Genomic DNA, 20,400 nt, shown 5'->3' with positions numbered 1-20,400 from the left:
GAAACATATTATTCAGTAATCTTCGAGCGGTCATCGAAGTATGCGCTGGGCATCCATCCTGTTGGAACCACATTCCAAAACGTTCTTGCATAGGAATATCTTCTAAATTTCCAAGAAGATTCCTTCTAATTAATTGTTTGTACCGTGGTCCCTTTAAATTCTGATCAAAGAATACGGGACCCACAATGTGTCCTTGGTAAATACCGCACCAAACATTCACTTTCCACACATGTTGATGATCAACTTGTCTTAACCAGTGAGGATTAGTTTGTAACCAATATCGATAGTTCCAAGTGTTCACCTCTGCATTACTTTTGAATGTACACTCATCAGAAAACAAAATGCTTCTGTGAAAGTTATAAGGTTGTTGTTCATTCCAATTACAAAAATCAAGTCTACGTTGCATGTCATTTACATCTAAATCTTGGTGAAGGATCATTCTGTAAGGATGAAATTTATTCTCTTTTAAAATACGAGACACATACAGAGACTCATTTCAGCAAAATAGGTTTTTCTCGAAAGTCTTCCCTTTTGTTATTTCTTTTGAGTTTATTGTTGATATGAATTCTGCCGACATTCGCGTCATTTTCTTATATGAGTACAAACTTGGTAATAGTGCTGCAAAAGCTGCACGCAACATAAACCAAGCGTTTGGGGAGAATATAGTTAACGATCGGAAAGTGCAGCGTTGGTTCGAAAAATTTCGGACTGGCGATTTTTCACTGCAAAATGAGCCGCGCGGAAGACCCAAAACGTCTGTGAAGAATGATGACTTGAAGGCTCTAGTGGAAGCGGATCCAGCCGTATCCACGAGGGAACTTGCTATCAGGATGAAAGTTGACCATACAACGATATTGAGACACCTTTCTGAGATTGGCAAGGTTAAGAAGATGGACAAGTGGGTACCGCACGCACTGACAGAGCGAAATAAGCTGGATCGGTTAAACGTATGCTCATCATTGCTAACCCAATTTCACCGAGAGCCATTTTTCGATCGGATCATTACATGTGACGAAAAATGGGTTCTTTATGACAATAGAAAGAGGTGTGCTCGGTGGCTTAACAAGGATGAGGTTTGTGCCCATACTCCAAGGCCATCGCTTCATCCACGGAAGATTTTGTTCAAAGTTTGGTGGAACGCGGCTGGGGTAATCCATTATTCGTTCCTTCGACCTAGGGAGACAATTACGGCCGAAAAGTACTGCCAGTACATTGATGAAATGCACGATAAGTTAAAAATTGTACGCCCATCGCTTGTGAATCGGCATGGCCCGCTACTGCTCCATGACAACGCTCGGCCGCATACATCGCACAAAACAATTGCGAAACTGAACGAACTGGAATATGAAGTTTTGCAGCATCCACCATATTCACCGGATCTCTCGCCGACCGATTTTCATTTTTTCAAGCATTTAGAGCTGTTTTTAAGGGGCAAACACTATGAAAATGAAGACAGTCTAAAAAACTCGATATCAGAGTTTATTAATTCTAAAGACTAAAATTTTTTTATGACAGACATCTACGCTTTAAAATCTCGTTGGGAGAAGTGTATTGAAGCGAATGGAGCATACTTTGATTGAATAAACAGCTTTTGAAGAAAGATATGCAGTTTTATACAATCACTTAAGAATCCGACATTTCATACGCACCAACCTAATATAATAATGCTTTATTGTTTCCAAGATAATTGATGTCTCCATAGGTCATTCGAATATTATTTGTTTGTAGAATCGGGTTTCCTGGTGTATTTTTTGGTTTACTTGTTTCTATTTGCATACTATTGTTGTCGGCAATGTCATCTATTTGTTTAAATACTGTTTCTATGGGTTAATATCTTACTTTATCTGTATTTGGTTCTTTGTGATCTTCTTTGTTTTCTTCTTTTATGAAATGTATATGTTTTTTACCAATTAATTGTTTGTATGTGCAGTATTCACATTTATTAATGAAATTTATGTTGGTTGTATCTGTTTTTGTTAGAATGTAAGTTTCGTTTCTTTTTCCCTCTGAGTCCGTTTTTTGTTTTGGTATTAATAGTTATCCGTTGTGAGTTCCATGCTATGTTAATCACATTTGCAATTGTTTCTATTATTTTTCTGTAGTTATTTGATACTTTAATTTTTTTCATGTTATATTCAGTGTAACGGGGTAAAACCGTTTAATTATTTTATTCGCGCAATTATACTAAAAGGACGCGCGTAATTATTTATGCTCAATACATAAATCGGAGAGCATGTGGAAACGTGCATCAGTCAACCAGTAAGTTCTCTAATCTGGGAAAAGTGAGTGGAAGCTATATGAAAAGAGCGAGTCAAAGAATACTTGTTAATAACACGGACGGAGCCTTTTATTACCATTCGAATACTACACAAAGTCGGCCCGCGCGTTTGTTTACATTGACGCTCGCTCATCGACAACACGTTTTGCCGGGACGCTCGCTGCTCTTTGTTATTATAGTCGCCGCATGCACGCTTCGAACGTCGGAAATTAATAATTAATCATGCAACCGCGATCGCGAAATTAAGCTGGCCAGCTTACCTTATTATTGTAGGCGATCGAAGGAAGCACAGACAAACCGCACAGCGCGGAACAGTTTTTAATTGTTTGTCGCCGGTCGCGAACACGCGCGCACGGATATGGTTTCGCCCTCGATGGCGAAACCTCACACACACTCTTGTCCTGGCCTCGAACTAGTAGCTGGATGGCACCTGGGCGGCTACGATCACGGACGACTGGCTGTTGCTGCTCTAGCGTGTTAATGTTGATGGCACGTAGATTGGCGATAAAGATAGCGAAAGCGGGCGGACTCAACGATAGTCGAAGCTTCACTAGTTCGGTTTCAATCGCGCGCGTTCCGTCTGCTCGCGTGCCGAATTCCTTCGTTATGAATTTCGTCCCCCCGGCAGGTGCTGCCCTCACAGGCAACAATTAAGTTATATTATCAGCGCTAATTTGACGTTTACCGTCACATCAGACATTCGACGATGAGAACGATTGTGATGAAGTGTACAAGTGCCTTGTGAACACAAATATGTCCTTACACCCAAGAGAAACTTATCCTTATCCACATCCACATGGACTTCCAATGCTGTATTTAGACTATTATCAAAGTTCCCTTGTTGCTTTAGTTTGTAATATATTTGTTGTAAATTGTTGCAATGTATTTTTTGGTTCATTGTATTCCTGTATCTAGAATGGATGGCCTTTTAGTTGATTGAAGGTGGCTAAAGCTCTTGTATAGCTATCTTTAATGCTGATTGTTAATTTTCTTTTAAGGGGCTGTATAGTTTTTTTCCTTGTTACGGAATTTTTCTTCAGGAACATATCTTGCAGGTTGACATAGTGATACACTAGAGTTTTATTATAAAAAATTTTATAACCTTCTAGATTATTGTTTTTATAAAATTCTAAATTTCATGTTTCTATTCAAACAATTATAATAGGTTTAATTTTCATTCTTTCTATAAATGTTTTTAACTCATTGAAATTGGCGTTTAAGCTTCGTATATTAAAATATAATTTTAAATCATTGCACATTCAGCTCCTTATTAACTAAATTAATATTTTTTATTGTAACGGCCGCTCAAAAAAAAAAACTTATAAAAAAAAAAGACAAAAAAAAATACCGACCACACACTTAGCTCGTAAATCAAGATGAAAAACTGCGTACAGTTGAATTTTTCCTATGAACAGCAGTTTTCGGCTCGCGCATCTGGCAATTTTCGGATGCTGGAGACAATCAAAGCGATTTTACGATCGCGTCATCCGGAGTAGCCAGATTGCGCGTATGTTTAGAAAGTAGAGATCTGCAGCGCACATGTGCATCCTGCCAGCAGTACTATTATTTTATTTATTATTATTATTGCTAATTTCTTTTAAATTAAAGGAAGCACATTTGCTTGCAAGTTTCTTGAAAAATTGCGAAATTTATCTTCCCGTATTTATTGGCTTATTTTCTTTGCGAGTCTTGTATGTATAATTGTTGGATGCGCTCAACTTTGCGTTAGATAATTTAAGAATGGCTTGAACGAAAGTTATTAATTATATTTCTTTTAATTAACTCTGATTTTTTCAGTATTTCTCAAAGTTTTTTTTATAATCAATTAATAGTTAAAACTATAAATATCCTAATTGTTTTTAGATAAATGTAATTCTTAACTTTTGTTCTGTCATTTAGTTTTATTATAGATTAAGAAACATTTTTGTAAAATTAGAGTACCACACACACAATTAATTTTAAATAGAATTAGTTTAAATAAATAAAGGCCAGAATAGAACATAGAGGGCCATCTATGTGAAGAGGGCCCAAAACACTAAAATGAGGCCACACCCGCACACTCCGCCCCCGGCCAATTAGGGTTCGAACCTTGCTTACGCTGAGATACTCCCCAAATTTTCCAACCAATTAAGTTGAGAAAATTTAAATTCTTCCTGCCCAAAAATGACAAAGATTTTCGAGTGGGAGTCTCCTGTGAAAAAGTATAAAAGAGATCTTTTCACGAAAATTAGGCAATTATTTTTCTAAATTCAGTTCGTTCAAAGTTAGCAGTTATTTTCCAGTTCAGTTCGTTAGTTCAAGTTAATTCGATTCGTGCAACTCTTTTTTTGACTTCGTTTTGTTGGTGTGTGTGGGAAATTAAGGCGAAAGTAAGTAAAGAAAATTAAACTAAATTCTTTTTTCTAACTTCTTTTTGCATCCTTTTCTCTCCGTATTCTTTCCTATTTTAGTTTCGCGGACGGTCTGCCTTTTAGATAGTTACACTCGATTGCCGAGCGTGTGGTCGAGTGCATATTAGATAGGTCCCCCTTTACGTTATTTTATCGCCTAGAGTGTGGTAAAATAACGCGAAGCATTGCTATATTGCCAAGCGTGTGGTGTAGCAGAGCTTCGATCCTCCGTCCCCGAAAAAAGGAATTTCCCGTGATAGTGGTAACGCACGTCCCGGTTATTGTCCGCAAGGATAGACCAAAAAGTGCGCCTGAGAATTGTTTCGTCAACCGACGTCACATTATTATTTCTTTATTAATTCTTAGTGTATAATTTCCAAATATTCTAATTTTTTCTAAATCCATTGCTGTGTTAATTTTTTTTTAGTATTTTTATTGTGACAGGGTATAGCGATGTTCGCTAGCCCTGTGTGCGGCACTCTCCTCGCGCGAGCGCAGCGACCAAGTCTACGCTATATGGCGACTACATACTTGTGTCGTTGCAGGATCTGGAGAGAGGAGCGCGATGATCGGCGAGGTGTCGCCGTGAGTACGAGTGAGAGCAAGAAGAGCGAGAGAGAGAAAGCGATTTTGACTGATTTTTGACGGCGAGAGAAGTGGGAGCGCGGCGGCGCGAGGCTTAGAAAATTAAGAGAGAGGAAGGGCAGTTAGGCGCGAGCTTTCGAGTAATTAGGGCCGCCTAAGGAGAGACTGGTGGAGACAAGAATTCGGCAGGAGAGGAACTACTGCCAGGAGTGCGACTGCCACTTTGCCAGGAGAACAGGGTGTTCAAGGCCGAGCCCGAACAAGTAGCGACCATTCGCCGTCCACGAGGCAAAGGCCGTGCTGCGGCCCTTCCTGCAGCAACCTCGACCGTCGCCAGGGCACCGTTTCCGGCGGGTCTACGCTTTCGCCGGCGTCGCCTCTTTACCGACGGACCGTCGGCATCCGATGGGTCTCTCTCGTGCCAGCTCTCGCTCGATTACAAATATTAGCGTATTGTGAGAAATTTATTGCGCACGCTGAGCGATCTCGCCTGCGTGATCCCGCGAACTCTGGTCGCGGAAAGATTGAGCGAGCGCGCTCATTGCGGTTAAGTAGATCTTGTAGCGATATTTGTGAAAAGGCGTCAATAAATGGGATCGCCATATGTAATATAAGAGAATTAAAGTGTTCGATTATTCGTATCAACCTCCCGAACCAGAGCGAACTTCGGCCTGTGAAAGTCAGCGCCGGCTTTCTTTACCGAGAAAGAACCCAGAAAAATTAGCAGAGACCATCCCAAGGCGCACGGTGGTTGTCCCCTCTCGCATTATTTTCACCTTCTTATTATTTAATGTATCTTTAATCTGATCCATTTTGTTTAAATTGTTAGTATTAATAACTTTTAAACTATGTTAATTTATCTTATTATCACTAGTCGTTAAATTAGTTTATTTAGAGTGAGTTACAGTTTTTTCATTTGCATGAAAATCCACCTTTCTAATAAATTTTTGGAAAATGGGCTTAATGATTTAATTTATGAATTCAATGTATTTATTAATTTTTGATTTTAATATATCGTATTCACGACTATCCGTAGCATAATGTTCTACTTTATATTTAGTGTTATAATTAGATCGCTATAAACACAATTCATGCATTGTCTGATCTTAATATTTTCACGGTCTCTAGTTTGATGTCTTTCAATGCATCTTACAAGAAGGTATCCCAATCCAAACTCACCAATTTTGATAATTCTTGTATATGTTGTAGTACATTAAAAAAACTAGAGATTCGTATTTTATTTATCGACGGAAAAACACATTTAAAGGGCGCAATCTACCCTCAAAGTTCACGCCCCAAAGAGTTTTTTTTTCAAATAACTCTTCTCCTAATCAATATTTTTTAGTAAAATTAAGTGGGTAATAATCCTTATAAAAAGTCTAACAAATTTTGGTATATTTGACTTTTGGGGATTGCAACTCTTATTTTTGATAGGTGAAAATTGAAAAATTGACAAGAATTTTCGAAATGAAAAATATTTTAGATTTGAACAGATATCTGTATTTAGTGCGACGGGAGAGGGCAGGGGAAAAATAATTTATTATAATTTTTCGCGGCCTCAACTGCCACCAGCGACGCAGTCAGCCGATAATCGCTGCTTTTTATTATTGATTTATCGTTGGGCGCCAGCTACCGTCCTCGTGTTAGGAGGGCATGTAGCGCTGCAGATCGGCTGGGTTCTGGTCGCTGTGATTCGAACGGTCTCGTTGTTTCCTCCGTACGCTGGCTTTGTTCGCTACTTATAGGATGTAAGAAAAAGAGAGCGCGAAGTCCTATTCAACATGCGAAGAAAATCAAAGGGGCGCAACCAGCCACGGCTACGGCTCAACGGGTAGTCAATGTGTCGGGGCCAGGGCTCTTATCTCAGCAGCAGGTAATCGGAGCGGCGTCTCAGGACGCCACGTTATACATTCATCATTCTCTGCAATGTTGCCGGCGCGTTCATCAATCCTTCCGGCATCCTTTTATATTGAAAATGCCCATCAAACGATGAAAAATCTGTCTTGGGCCTGTCTTCTTCTCTTAAAGGTATTTGTTGAAAGCCATTCGCAAGGTCAAACGTTGAAAAATAAAGGAATCCCCCTAGTTAATCTAATATATCCCCTATATTCGGTAAAGGGTAAGCGTCACCGACAGTTTTTTTATTTAATTCTCGGAAATCGATGACCATTCTCCACCTTGGGGTCCCATCACTTGCCGAGCTTTTAGGTACTATCCAAAGTGGCGAGTTATATGGTGAATTCGATTCTTCTATTATTCCATCTTCCAATCGTTTTCTTAACGTTTGAGAAATAAATTGTCTATGAACGGGAGGGTGCCTATACTGTTCGGTATTTATAGGAATTCTATTTTCAAAATGAATTTCATGTTCTATTAAGTCCGTGCAGGGCAATAGTTCTCCAGGAAGTAGAAATACGTGTGGGTACCCTTTTAATAGTCGCTTAACGCTTTGGAGCTCGCTTGGACTAAGATGTCCGGTCCTAATCAATTGTAAGAGGTTCTTTCCCCTCTTCTTATATTAATTATTGGCCTGCACGGCTACTTTGGACTCCGACACACTTTCGCCTTCAGAGCTGGAAAACTGCGTTTTAAACTGCTCGAATGGTAAAATTTCTCTCGGGTCCACTTCAATGGTGACTTCCTCGTCATCATGTGTATTAATCGCCATGATTTTACAGGTATTATTTACATTTACGACTACTCCCTCTCCAAGAAATACCTTTTCATCCTTCACGTCAATCCTGGGCAAGTAGCCTTCTGTCAACTCGGTTTTGATCAAATTAATTTGAATAACTTGACGGGACCTTGGTCCTATGGTGTACCTGACTTTACCGTGACTGACGTCGTCCTTTGCTCGACCGGGCTTAGTGTTACTAATTCCTTCGTTAGCAAGTTGCTCTATCGCATAATCCAGGTCCGAATCAGCTCCAAGTTGTGATATTTCATCGTCTTCTGGTACTATGCGCATAGGTTTGATAAGATTGTTTTGTAAGCGCTCCACAGGTACATTAACAGGTAGAAATGGTATCGGATTCATCAAGTCACTGTTTACCTTTAGAGTTCCATTATAATACGATATAACTGCACTCGTGTCTATTAAATAGTCCCTTCCTAGCATGCCATCTTCTTCAATGGGGAAATTATTCCACACTATATGAAATTTAGCAGACTAGCCATTTATTGTTAGCAATACAGTGCCTAGAGTCGGAACCGTGTGTGCAGTTATGCCACTCAGCGTAGTCGACTCTCTTGGGTCGAACCTCGTAGTCCAATGTAAAGTATTAAATTTTATAAGATTTACGGCCGATCCGTTATCGACTATAAATACGGTCCACCGTTTATCGGTCTCGGGTATTCGAAATCTTACTCTTGTAGGCGCATAGATTTTATTATCTCTTGCGCTAGGTCCCCGATCTGCGGCAACTGCGACGACTGACTCGGAAGAAACGTCTCCGAATTTTTCAGTATTGTCATCACTTTTGCTGGCGGTACTCCCGGCATCTATCGAACTTCCGTCATCAGTGTTTTCGCCTATTGTTGCCGATGATTCTGAGCCGGAGATGTCTGAGATGGGCCCGCCGCATTCACTCCAGGGCGAGCCCCGTTGGAGTTTAAATTACCAGCATTTCCTCCGAACTACTGATACGGCGGGTTCGGTCTTAACTCGTTGGTTTTCTGTTGTTGGTCATAGGCAATTGCCCCGTATCTTCATCCCGTAGGATTTTGATACATGTCCGTATCAGGATGGTACAATCGTCCTGGGTGACCGCCATTATCTTAAAAATTTTTATTCTGCTGGCGTCCCCTCCAATTTCTAAACATAAACTACCTTTGCCCCTGGGACTGATTTTGCTGTTGTTGAGACTGGCTCTTCTGGTTCTGATTCTGGTATTGCTGTCGTTGATTATTCTGGTAAAATCGTCCATTCTGGCGTTGGATAAAAAATTGTTAGATTTCCGCATGTAACTCTTCCTATTCTTCGTAATATGGTTCCTCAGCTTCAACTTGCTGATCCTGAATATAGCCAACGTTAAATCCACGGTTAATCGACAGCCACCTACTCATATTAAGGTCCGCATTTTTCGGCTTATTCTTATTCCTAGTTTCTATGCGAAGGGCTTCCTTGTAAGCCTCCTCAAGAGACTTGGGCTGCTTAATATCGACTAAGTCCCCGATTTCTTCTGGGAGCCTATCAATAAAGGTTTTAATTTTGGAATTCTTTATCAGGGTCATCATAACATCGCTATATTCAACTCCAAGTTCTTCTTTCAGCGCATTCTGTGCGCAGTTTAGTAAGATATTGATACGGTCGTGAAAATCTCCGACCGTGTCCCCATTTTTCATTCGCAAACTATGAATCTTCGAATCATAAGAGAAGTTCTTGCACGGGGTAAAACGCTTCTTGAGTATTTTAATTATTCCCTCAGCAGTATTTATGGTTTTACCGTAAATGCAATCTCTCGCTGGTCCCCTTAATTTCGCTATGATTAAGTGAATAAAATTCGCTTCTTGTGTATCAGCTATAAGTGCCTTTCCATTACGGATGTCCTGAATAAAGTCTTTTACGGGAACATTTTTCCCATCAAATTCCGTGATTCCTTGCACAATATTTTGCAAAGTAAAACTTGCTGACATACTAGATAGAAGATTTAAAGTCGCCATGGTAGAAAGACTTTATTGTTCTTGGAGTCAGGTGGTAAGAGACAAAAATACACGAAAAAAAAAAAAATAAGACGCGATTACTAAATCACAAGCAAAATGATTATATAATATAAAAGTAGATAATAATTATTATTGCTAAGGGAGAAAAACAAAATTTGATTAAGAATGATAATAATACTTCAATAAAATTTACACAAAGTAAAAAAAAAAGTAGTAAACTCAAATCCACAAGTCCAAAATTACCGTAATTTGAATCGTTATTTTAATCTGACCTCCCTAACAGGAGTGAATAATGTAAATTTCTAGCGAAGTATAAAACAATAAAACTGACTAAAGTTGCAAATAAAAATTCTATCGGTCGCTCCCCATTAGATAAAAGTGTCGGATTCTTACTAATCCCATCTAAACGTTTCACTAATCCTTATCATTTAAAAGAAATAAGAAAAGAGTGAAATTAGTCAGTCCAAACCACTTATCAATAAAAAGAGAAAAATAGAAAAAAAACTTCACCTTCATAAAAGGATTGAGGCAAAAGTACTTAGCGAAAGTAATTAATTCAATTAAAACTAAATAATAGATAGGTGACCACAAAACCTCTAAGTTAATTTTGTTAATATTTGCAAGATAATTAAGAAGCACGAGGAATACACTCGAAGAGGATAAAAGAAAAGAAAAAAAAACTCAGTCAGCAAAAAAAATTCGAGGGTGTTCAAATTTCCCGCTGACTTCAGCGAAATCAAACGCGTGAGAAAGAGCGAAAATTTCTTCCTCGTCAAAGCTCAAGTTATACGGCGGGGAAACGCTTCGGGTTTCAGCTCCACGTGCCGTTCCCAAAAAAATTCCAGAGCCAACACATTTATATATATAAAAAAATACGTATCAATAAAATTAAGAAAAGGACACAATGATTTATCGGCAACTAATCGAAGGCAGACAACCACGCTCTGCTACCATTTGTTACGTGGCAGTTTTGATGTTTTTTCAAAACGACCACGTGTTAGACTGTTTTAGCTCCGAGTGGTCCTGACTCGGGCGAATTGAACCTTCGGTACGACCGTCTCAGCGGATGAATCGCGTTTTTGCCGACAATGTCCGAAATTCGTCCATGCGAGGAACAAGTAAGTGTAATGGGGGGGGGGGGGGTGCGGCTCGCTGGATTATTAAAATGAAAATACACGGATAACATAAGATAGATTTATATATATATAGATACATAAGATAACATGTCTAGTATTGATACCTCTATCGCGTTACTATCTAATTTACGATTTATTAAATAACTATTTTAAAATACGCGGTCGGTCGTCGTTACGCACCCGGTCCCGGTACGCAAACAGATGGATTCACCGAAAGGGGAACACTGAATATAGTAAGTAATTATCGAAATAAAGAGAGAGAGAAAACAAGGAAGAGATTTCACTTTATCAAGAATAGAGCGTCGAAGTACTCACTCTGTTGTTTTGGTCCTTTTTTTTGGTTTATATAAGTTTGATTTGTGGTGTTAGCTTTATTATTTGAATTCGAAACATGATAATTAATGGCAAACTCTTTTCTCTCTTGTGCTCGGAGACTTAACTCAAGTCGAATATAAGTAATGGGTTAGATTTAATTAATACTCTGGCGAAAGTAGCGTCCGTACTCTAGAACCGGCTAATCGCCTCGTTACCGCAGCCTACTCTCCCTCTCTCCTTCCTATTTTTCGTCTTCTTCTCATTGCTTTGTCTCTGCTGCAAAGACTCAACAAGCGCGCACACGTGCGCTGCTGACTTCAGCAGCTTATCGCTGAAGTCTTGGCCTTGACGCTTTTACTGTGTGTCGAGACTTTGTTTTAATAACTGCTCAATTTCTGTCACATAACACAACAAAAATAACATTATTTTATTTAATAACTACAAGTAGATTATTACAGTACATACGTTAATATTATAATGATTGAAAATTTAATATTTGACTACTCGTGTATGAAAAAGTTTAAATAATATTATAATAATTAAATTATCCACTTCTTTCTAACTTTTTTAGTATGGCGACGGCTACCAAGTACTGAAAATTAGAAAATTTATTTAAAACCATCGCATTTTTACTCATTAGATACTAATTTTTATTAATAAGAGTAGTTTTACACTCTTAAATTATTTTTTATTGATAATTCAGAAATTGGAGGATTCTATTTTTCTATTTTCTTTCTAAATACAGATATCTGTTCAAAACTAAACTATTTTCACTCTGAAAATTCGTGTCAATTTTTCGCGTATTAAAAATAGGGGTTGTAATATTCAAAATCCAAACACATCTAAATTTGTTTTACTTTTCATAAGGATTATTATCCACTTAGTTTTACTAAAAAATATTGATTAGAAGAAAAGATATTAAAAAAAAAACTATTTTGGGGGTAAACTTTGAAGGTGGGTTTCACCCCTTAATTGTTTTTTTGTCGATAAAAAAAATAAGAATCTTTTTTTTATGTACTACAATACGTATACGAATTATCAAAATCGGTGAGTTCGGTTGGGGTACCTTTCTTGTTAGACAATAAATTTCATTAGTACATTTAGTATTTTTGTGGTTATATCTACCAGATTCAAAACAGGGCTTGATATTAATTAATTATTACCCAAGAAAAATTCAAACTAAATGGCATCAAGCTAACCATAAGACCACCGTCAAAACGGAAAAAAAATTTCCTGGGTTTTTTCTTTTTATGACTCCAATAATTTATGCAAAATTATTTAAACAAATTAAAAAGTTTTTGCGATTTAAAAAAACTAATTATGCCAATCAATTCTACCAAATAAACCACATAAAAACCTCTACAGTATTTTTCTGCCATTTTTCACACGAAAAAAAGACCCGTATTTTTCTTTTTGTGATTCCAGTTATTAATGCGAAATTATTTAAATAAATTCTAAACAAACGTTGCAATCAAAAAACTAATTTTACCAATCGATCCTACGCGAAAAAACTATTTAGAACTTTCTTGTACACATGTAATCTATTACCCAAACCCAACCCTGAATGATCAGTTAAAAAAATCATACCTAAATGTCTCGTGCTAATTTTATTTGAATTCATAAATTTTATTAGAACCGAAGGTTCTAATAAAATGTTGATTTCTGAATAAAGATTAATATTTTATTTTTTAACACATTTTTTAATACACTAACAAGTTAGAATATAACAGAAAAATGGTGTAGAGGTTTCAATGTGTTCTTTCTTAATTGACATGAATAGTTTTATGAACAAAATTTTTTTTAATTTGTTTAAATACTTTCGCATAAGCAATTGCAATCGTAAATGAAATAATACGTATTAATTTTTTTTTCGTTTTGACAGTTATCCAATGGTTAGTTTGATGTTATTTGGCCTGGATTTTGCTTCAGTAATAATGGGTTAAGTACATCATATGCTTTACAAAATTGATATCTAACGTAAACTCTTGAATAATTATTCTTTATTAACTTATATATTTTGCTTGTTACCTCTAATATTATTTTTTGTAATTTGCTTTTATTTTTGATGGTCATATGTATGTAATAATTTACATTTATTTTTTAGATATTCAAGATTCCTAATCTTTGTATCATTTGCAATTGCTTTATCACTTATTTTCTTATAACTATCTATATCCACTATTTTCACAATTAAGTTCACAAATAAGTTAATCTTCTCTTTTTCTATAGTATATGAATCACTTAGATATTTACTTACATCATGGACAGTTTTGCCCACACTCTTAATTAATACAGTTAATTATTAATATATCATTTTTAATTTTTCTAATTGATTTTAGTTTAATGCTTTAGTTTAATTAATAGTAAAATATTTCTTTTTTCTAGTTGTATAACATGGATATAAATTGCAAGTCTCGAAAATTATTTTCATTTCTTTAATTTAATTAATTCACTTTTTCAAAGTGCGCAGTAACTGGACAGGCACACAAAAAAAAGGTCGTCTGTATCAAAAACAACATACATATATTCCCATATATTTTGTCACGCTGAATCAAAATCCGCAGTCAGTTTTGCCCCACCACGTCAAGATCAAAGGCATTTGAAGGTCAAAGTGAGGAAAAAGTAGTTTTAAAAAATTTAACTAGTGTATCTATGGTTTAGAGGACTGCTGTATGTAGAGTCTGTTTGTTCTCAAGATATCTGAATCAAAGTCATTTCTAAGGTCAAATGTGCATATTGTGCAAAAAGTTAAATTTTGATTGCAGATTCTGTAAGTACGGAAAATTTTACGTTCAGGTATAATATTTTTCATTTTTTTTATCGTGACTGTATATCATTTCAAGGTAATTGAACGTTAATATCTTGAGAATCAGTATGATGATTTCAACAATACAAAAGTATGCCTTCGTGAAATCAGGCAACTATTTTCATACGGTTTGAGGGTCGCTAAACCCGAATCCGTGATCTCTTTGATCGTAGCACGTCAGGATCAAGGGCATTCGAAGATTACATTGAGGAAAAAACCATTTAAGGAGGAATAACTAGTATTTTTATAAGTTTGAGGGTCGATGAATCCGAATTTGCAATCCGTTTGACCTTAGCAACAGGTCAGGCTGACAACACTTCAGGTTCAAGGGCATTTAAAGGTCAAGTAGAAAAACGTCGTTTAGGAAGGAATAACTAGTATTTCTATAGTTTTCAGGGCCGCTGAATCTAAATTCGAGGTTCGCTTGATCCCATTGAGTCTAGATTATAGATGTATCTAAATTTACACTTTTTTTCTTTTATAACGGACTCTTCTATTTTCAAAAGATTTCTACAGCGGATCTCTTCCTTTTTTGCATTTTCCTCGTTTTACCTTTTTAAGCAACCAACAAAAATCTGCCGTTATGTGACCGTTCGTGCGGGTGACAGGTAGTGGGCTGCCAAGGCGTTCACCCGTAGGGCAGTTCACACCTAGTTTATTCCGGTCGATGGTACTGTAAATTGTCAGTCATTATGCGTTCGTTTCTGTTTTTTCTATAATGAGTCTAAGATGGGTATATGTTCCTTATTGAGTTTATTAGTTAGTATTAAGATTTTGCATTTTGATAAGATGATTGTATCTGAATAGTTTATTGATCTATCCTCTTTTTCTCTTCTTCGATTGCTGAGATTAAAAGCGCCTCTCTTATCCCCCCTTAAATAATTGGTGACGACATTGGGCATTTGTTACATATTGTAAATGAATTATTGCATAAATAATAATATATTATTTATCTATTAAAAATAATAAAAATATACAAAAAATAATCTTCATCTCATACAACTACTAATTTTTTCTCTAATTAGAAGTATAAAATTATTAATTTTTATTATAATTATATTCTCATAAAACGATATATGACGTTAAATAATAGACTATTCTGAAATGAAAATAGCTATTAATAAATTTTGCGGGAAATATTCCAAAATATTGAACAGATACTAACCGATATTAAAAACTTTACAATTACGATAGTTGATAATAGCTTTACATGATAATCAATTATGTAAAAGTTAATATTACGTCGAGTTACACCAAATTTGTTAAAAAATGATGAATTTATATGCAATAGTTACGGAGAAAATAAAAAAATTTTGCTTGGTTTCAATTTGAAGGCTCACGGCAACTTTTCTCGAAATTCAGTACATCTCTCCCTCCCCGCCAACAGACAGCGTGGTATAGCACAAAGCCGTTAATTATTTACTCTTACATTTGATAATAAATGTGATGTATAGACTAACGGTCTTTCGATTCAGAAACGCGCGATAAAAATATTAGTAACGTATTTGACAATCTAGTTAAAAAGAAAGAACCTGTATTTGCAGTGTCAATGATTTAATAAAATTTACACTATAATACGTGCTTTAAGAAAAATTACAACATTTTTAACGTCGTACACGTAATTGAATTTGCATCACACTATTTCTTCAAAAAAAGTATTGCGAATGATTGCTACCGAAAGAGATAAGGTACGGTTGGTATTACATTCCACTCGAACTTGTTTTGTGACTATTGTCACTTATAACAATTGAACACTTATAACAATTGTCATTTATAACAATTGAAACATAGAAAGCGCGGATTTTATTGAATTGAGTCGGATATTTTAGCAGATTGGCATTTAAATGTTTAAAAAATGTATTCATAAAATTATTGAAAATTATAATTTTTAATCGTTGCTTAATAATTTGTACCAAGTTCGACGTCAAGCGAATGAGCCATTAGCCATTGAAGTCGTACTTTATATAATTTTTTTTCAAACTTTTACTGCAATTGCATTGGAGAAGGTTGCATGCAAGGATAATACGAGGGTTGCTACTTATATTTTGAGCCTAAGAATGAAAAGACAGTAATTTATTATCTAAAATGGCTTTATTGTTTTTCGAAGTATTCTCCATGATAATAAATGCACTTTTGCATGCGCTCGGACCAATTTTCGTAACACTTTTTCCACTCTGATTGAGGTACCTCCAAAACATGGTTTTTAAATGCATCAACGGCTTCTTCAGGCGCCGAAAAACGTTGTCCACGTAATTTATTCTTGATATGTGGGAATAAAAAGAAATCATTTGGTGCTAAATCAGGGCTGTATGGAGGATGATCCATCAATTCAACGTTTTGGCCAGTCAAATAGGAGGTTGTTTTAGCTGATGTGTGAGAGCTTGCATTGTCATGATGAAGAATGATCCTTCGTTGTCTCTTCTTTTTTCGTATTTCACCAAGCACTTCTGGCAAACAAATGGTTGTATACCATTCAGAATTTACTGTTCTACGATGCTCTAGCGGTACAGTTGCCACATGTCCAGTTATTCCAAAGAAACAGGCGATCATGTGCTTCGAAGTGCTTCGCGCACGAATCACTTTTGTTGGATTCGGCTCGTCTTGGAAGACCCATACAATGGATTGCTGTTTTGTTTCAGGCTCATATGCATAGATCCAATATTCGTCACCTGTGTAGATGTTATACACAGCGTTTGATGCACCGCGATTGTATTTTTTGAGCATTTTTTTGCACCAATTGATGCGAGCATCTTTTTGAGCTTTTGTTAAATTATGGGGGATCCAACGCGAACAAATCTTTTTTACAGCTAAATGTTCATGCAATATCTTATTGATGCTCGTCATACTAATGCCCAAGGATGCCTCAATCTCACGATATGGTACATGCCGATCTTGCTTTATTAGTTCGTGCACAGAATCAATGTTTTCTGGCACAACAACTGATTTTGGACGACCTTCACGACTTTCATCCCCGAGCGAACTGCGGCCACGATTAAATTCGTTATACCAGCGTTTCACAGTGGCAAGGGATGGGGCTTCATCGCCAAAAGTCGAAGTAAGTTGATCGATGCACTCCTGTCTTGATAGCCCACGTCGAAAGTCGTAGAAAATCATCGCACGAAAATGCTCACGAGTTAATTCCATTTTTTGCCCGAGATGAATTTTTCAAGTTACTGTGAACAACACAAATTGCACTTAAATGAAAAAATGTTCTGAAGAAGGTTATGGTTAAAAATGTCAAACTTTCCACTGAAAACGTCAGATGGTGCCTCTAAACACTTAGTATTGCCAAGGCTCAAAATATAAGTAGCAACCCTCGTACATGCAGATCTCTGAAGTTGCCGTCGTAAAAAGTTACTCAAAATTTCGTGTTTTTTTTTTTTTATTTCTGAAGGTTCTTACAATTTTGCTAATTAAACTAAACCGAGCGTTGACAAACTAATTGACGTGGAAAACGTAAAGCTTTGACGCTGTTTTTTCCGGGATATAGGAGAACAAAAATATTAATCCACGCCTATAAACTGCTGAACAGAATTTAGCGAAAAAAGTAATTGTATACAGTTGATGTTGATCATCGCTTGTTATCGTTACGGAATAAATCTAATTCGCCAGTGAAGTAATGTTATATTTGCTCACCTGTCATATCTCCGATTCATCAGTTCATCTCATCAGTTATCGAAAGTTAGTTCACCATGGCTTGATTGTTTCTTGGTGAAAACAATATGAAATTTCCATCTTTGCAACAAATTCACGTATAAAATTTTAAGATTGTTTTTAAAATGAGACTACTTAAGAAGTATCCATTTCAAGATTTATGTAAATCTTAATTTAAATATAGTTAATTTATGTACCTATATTAATTTTAATTTATTCATCCTTCCTTCGAATCATTTAATTGAAAATTTACTTGAAGATATTATCTATTTTATAAAAGGAAAATCACAGTATTTTGAATAATATTAAAATTTCTTATTAATTTTAGGTTACAGCTGTACATAAAGCTAATATTATGAGGATGTCCGATGGTTTATTTTTAAGATGTTGTCGAGAAGCAGCTCAAAAATTTCCTAATATTAAATTTGAAGAAAGATATTTAGATACAGTATGTTTAAATATGGTGCAAGATCCTAGTCAATATGATGTTCTCGTAATGCCTAACCTGTATGGTGATATTCTTTCTGACATGTGTGCCGGTCTTGTTGGAGGTTTAGGTCTCACCCCAAGCGGTAACATAGGTTTAAATGGAGCTCTTTTTGAATCTGTAGGTTTCTAATACTTCTAAGAAATTATAACATAAAGAAGCAGAATTTCTTAAAAAATTTATTATATTTTCTTAATAGGTACACGGAACTGCACCAGATATTGCCGGACAAGATAAAGCCAATCCAACTGCTTTATTATTATCTGCAGTTATGATGTTGAAATATATGGGCCTAAATGACCACGCACGAATTATTGAACATGCTGCTTATGATACGATTAAAGAAGCTAAATTCTTGACTGGAGATTTAGGTGGCACTGCTAAGTGTAGTGAATATACTAATGAGATTTGCAAAAAAGTAACTGTTTAAGTAAATGAATTCTATGAAACATGATAATTCCTCTAGATTAATAAAACTACCAAAGACAACGATGATTGAGACTGGATTGCAAATTTCGTTATATTATTTTTCGTCGACATTGAAAAAATTATGTTTCGGAGATTAGGCTAATGATCTGATGAATGTAAAAGATATCTATTTGAATAATGAAATCACCTCATCGCTTTGAAAAATTAATATGCAAATAACATTAAGATGCTGCCGAGAAACAGCTAAAAAATTTCCTAATATTAAATTTAGTGAAAGATATTTAGTTACCGTTTATTAACATTTATTTAACATTTATTCAGATTGCTGGAATAAATGTTATAATATTACATAAAAAATTATCAATAGTATTATTTCAGATAATTTCAGTCAAATACGTTTGAATTGCTCAAAATCGCATCTTTGAAGGAAAGCATGCTCCGATATTTGAATATTGAATAATAATATATTCTCACTATTTGATTCCATGGAATAATGTATTGAAAGCCAATATTCTTTACTAACTAGGTAATAAAAAAGAATAAGTCATTCTTTGGACAATTTTCAGTCTATTTAATCTGTATATATACAAATTCTATTTAAAATTTAAAAGGTTGGTAGCAAATTATTTTAGTAAACCTTGTGAAAAACATTTCTGTAAGATTTAATAATATGTTATCAATGGAATGTTCCACTCTTAATATATTTCATTACATGATAAAATTACTTTCATTTTAAAAAACAACCTTTTTTAATTATTATGGATGGACGCCACCGTTTCTAATGTATTTTAAATGAAAAATATAGTCAATAATCGAGAGAAATAGTTTGTTGGTGCTTGAAGACTTAATTGAAATTGATTTTAAATGCTATAATGATTGAAGCAACTATTACATTCTGAAATTTAATCACTTTTTTCCTTTGATGAGTTTGGAATTTTGCAATCAATCGAACTTGGCGTAAATTTATTAGGCCGAAATATCAAGGCATTAGACGACACCTCGATTTTTAGCAGAACTAACTCTCTTGAATCCTTGTACGGTCTTAATATTTTACATTTTACATTGAATTTATGTTACCTTAAATGTATATTACACTGAATTGATACTACGTTTAAGTTACGTTTCATATAATTATTATTATTGATTGATTGCAAAGTGTTGTTTCCAAATCAAATAAATATCTCATTAACCCATTAAGTCCCAAATGGACGATTTTTTTCTACTGTTTTTAATTGATTTTCTAAATGTGAAGTCGGTGTTAAAAAAAATAGGGAAAGGACATTTCCGACGTAAAATTGTCTGAACTTTCGATCTACGTTGTCAGAATTTTGAAAAAATGCATATTAACAAATTTATAATTGTTTATTTAACAAAAAATGCGAAATTTTGAGTGGTAAAAATTTTTAAATCCTTGTTTTCGAGTTGAATCTAAATGTAGATCTTTATGAATAGCACATAAAAGGCGTCCTCGCATCCTGGACTTTAAGTTATAGTGGTAGGTTTTTCGAAATTCAACATGGCGGCATCCAATATGGCGGTTCAAAGAAGGACATTTTTTGCTACTTTGCGTAATTTTTTGAAAAATAATATTTTTTTACCAATATTTATGAAACTTCGTATATAGGGATTTTTTGGGCCGTTGATTACGAATTAATTAT

The 20,400-nt window shown here is 35.5% G+C and overlaps 1 protein-coding gene across 2 annotated transcripts in view; it reads left to right on the top strand.

Annotated features, from left to right (window-relative positions):
• Nucleotides 1-19,463, top strand: part of LOC131675270 (probable isocitrate dehydrogenase [NAD] subunit alpha, mitochondrial) — a 106,186-nt gene extending 86,723 nt beyond the window's left edge. For both annotated transcript variants that reach the window (XM_058954197.1, XM_058954198.1), the window contains exons 6-7: nucleotides 18,155-18,433; nucleotides 18,513-19,463. In XM_058954197.1, coding sequence (XP_058810180.1) covers nucleotides 18,155-18,433; nucleotides 18,513-18,743 — 510 coding nt within the window. In that variant the 3' untranslated portion in view covers nucleotides 18,744-19,463. The remainder of the gene's footprint in view (nucleotides 1-18,154; nucleotides 18,434-18,512) is intronic.
• Nucleotides 19,464-20,400: the final 937 nt, after the last annotated feature.

The sequence above is a fragment of the Phymastichus coffea genome, unplaced genomic scaffold (assembly GCF_024137745.1).
Source record: "Phymastichus coffea isolate CEN01 unplaced genomic scaffold, Cenicafe_Pcof_1.1 PCOF00018, whole genome shotgun sequence".
In the NCBI taxonomy this organism is placed as follows: domain Eukaryota; kingdom Metazoa; phylum Arthropoda; class Insecta; order Hymenoptera; family Eulophidae; genus Phymastichus; species Phymastichus coffea.
Note: the sequence above shows the minus strand (reverse complement) of the source record. Positions and strands in the feature narration are given on the sequence as shown.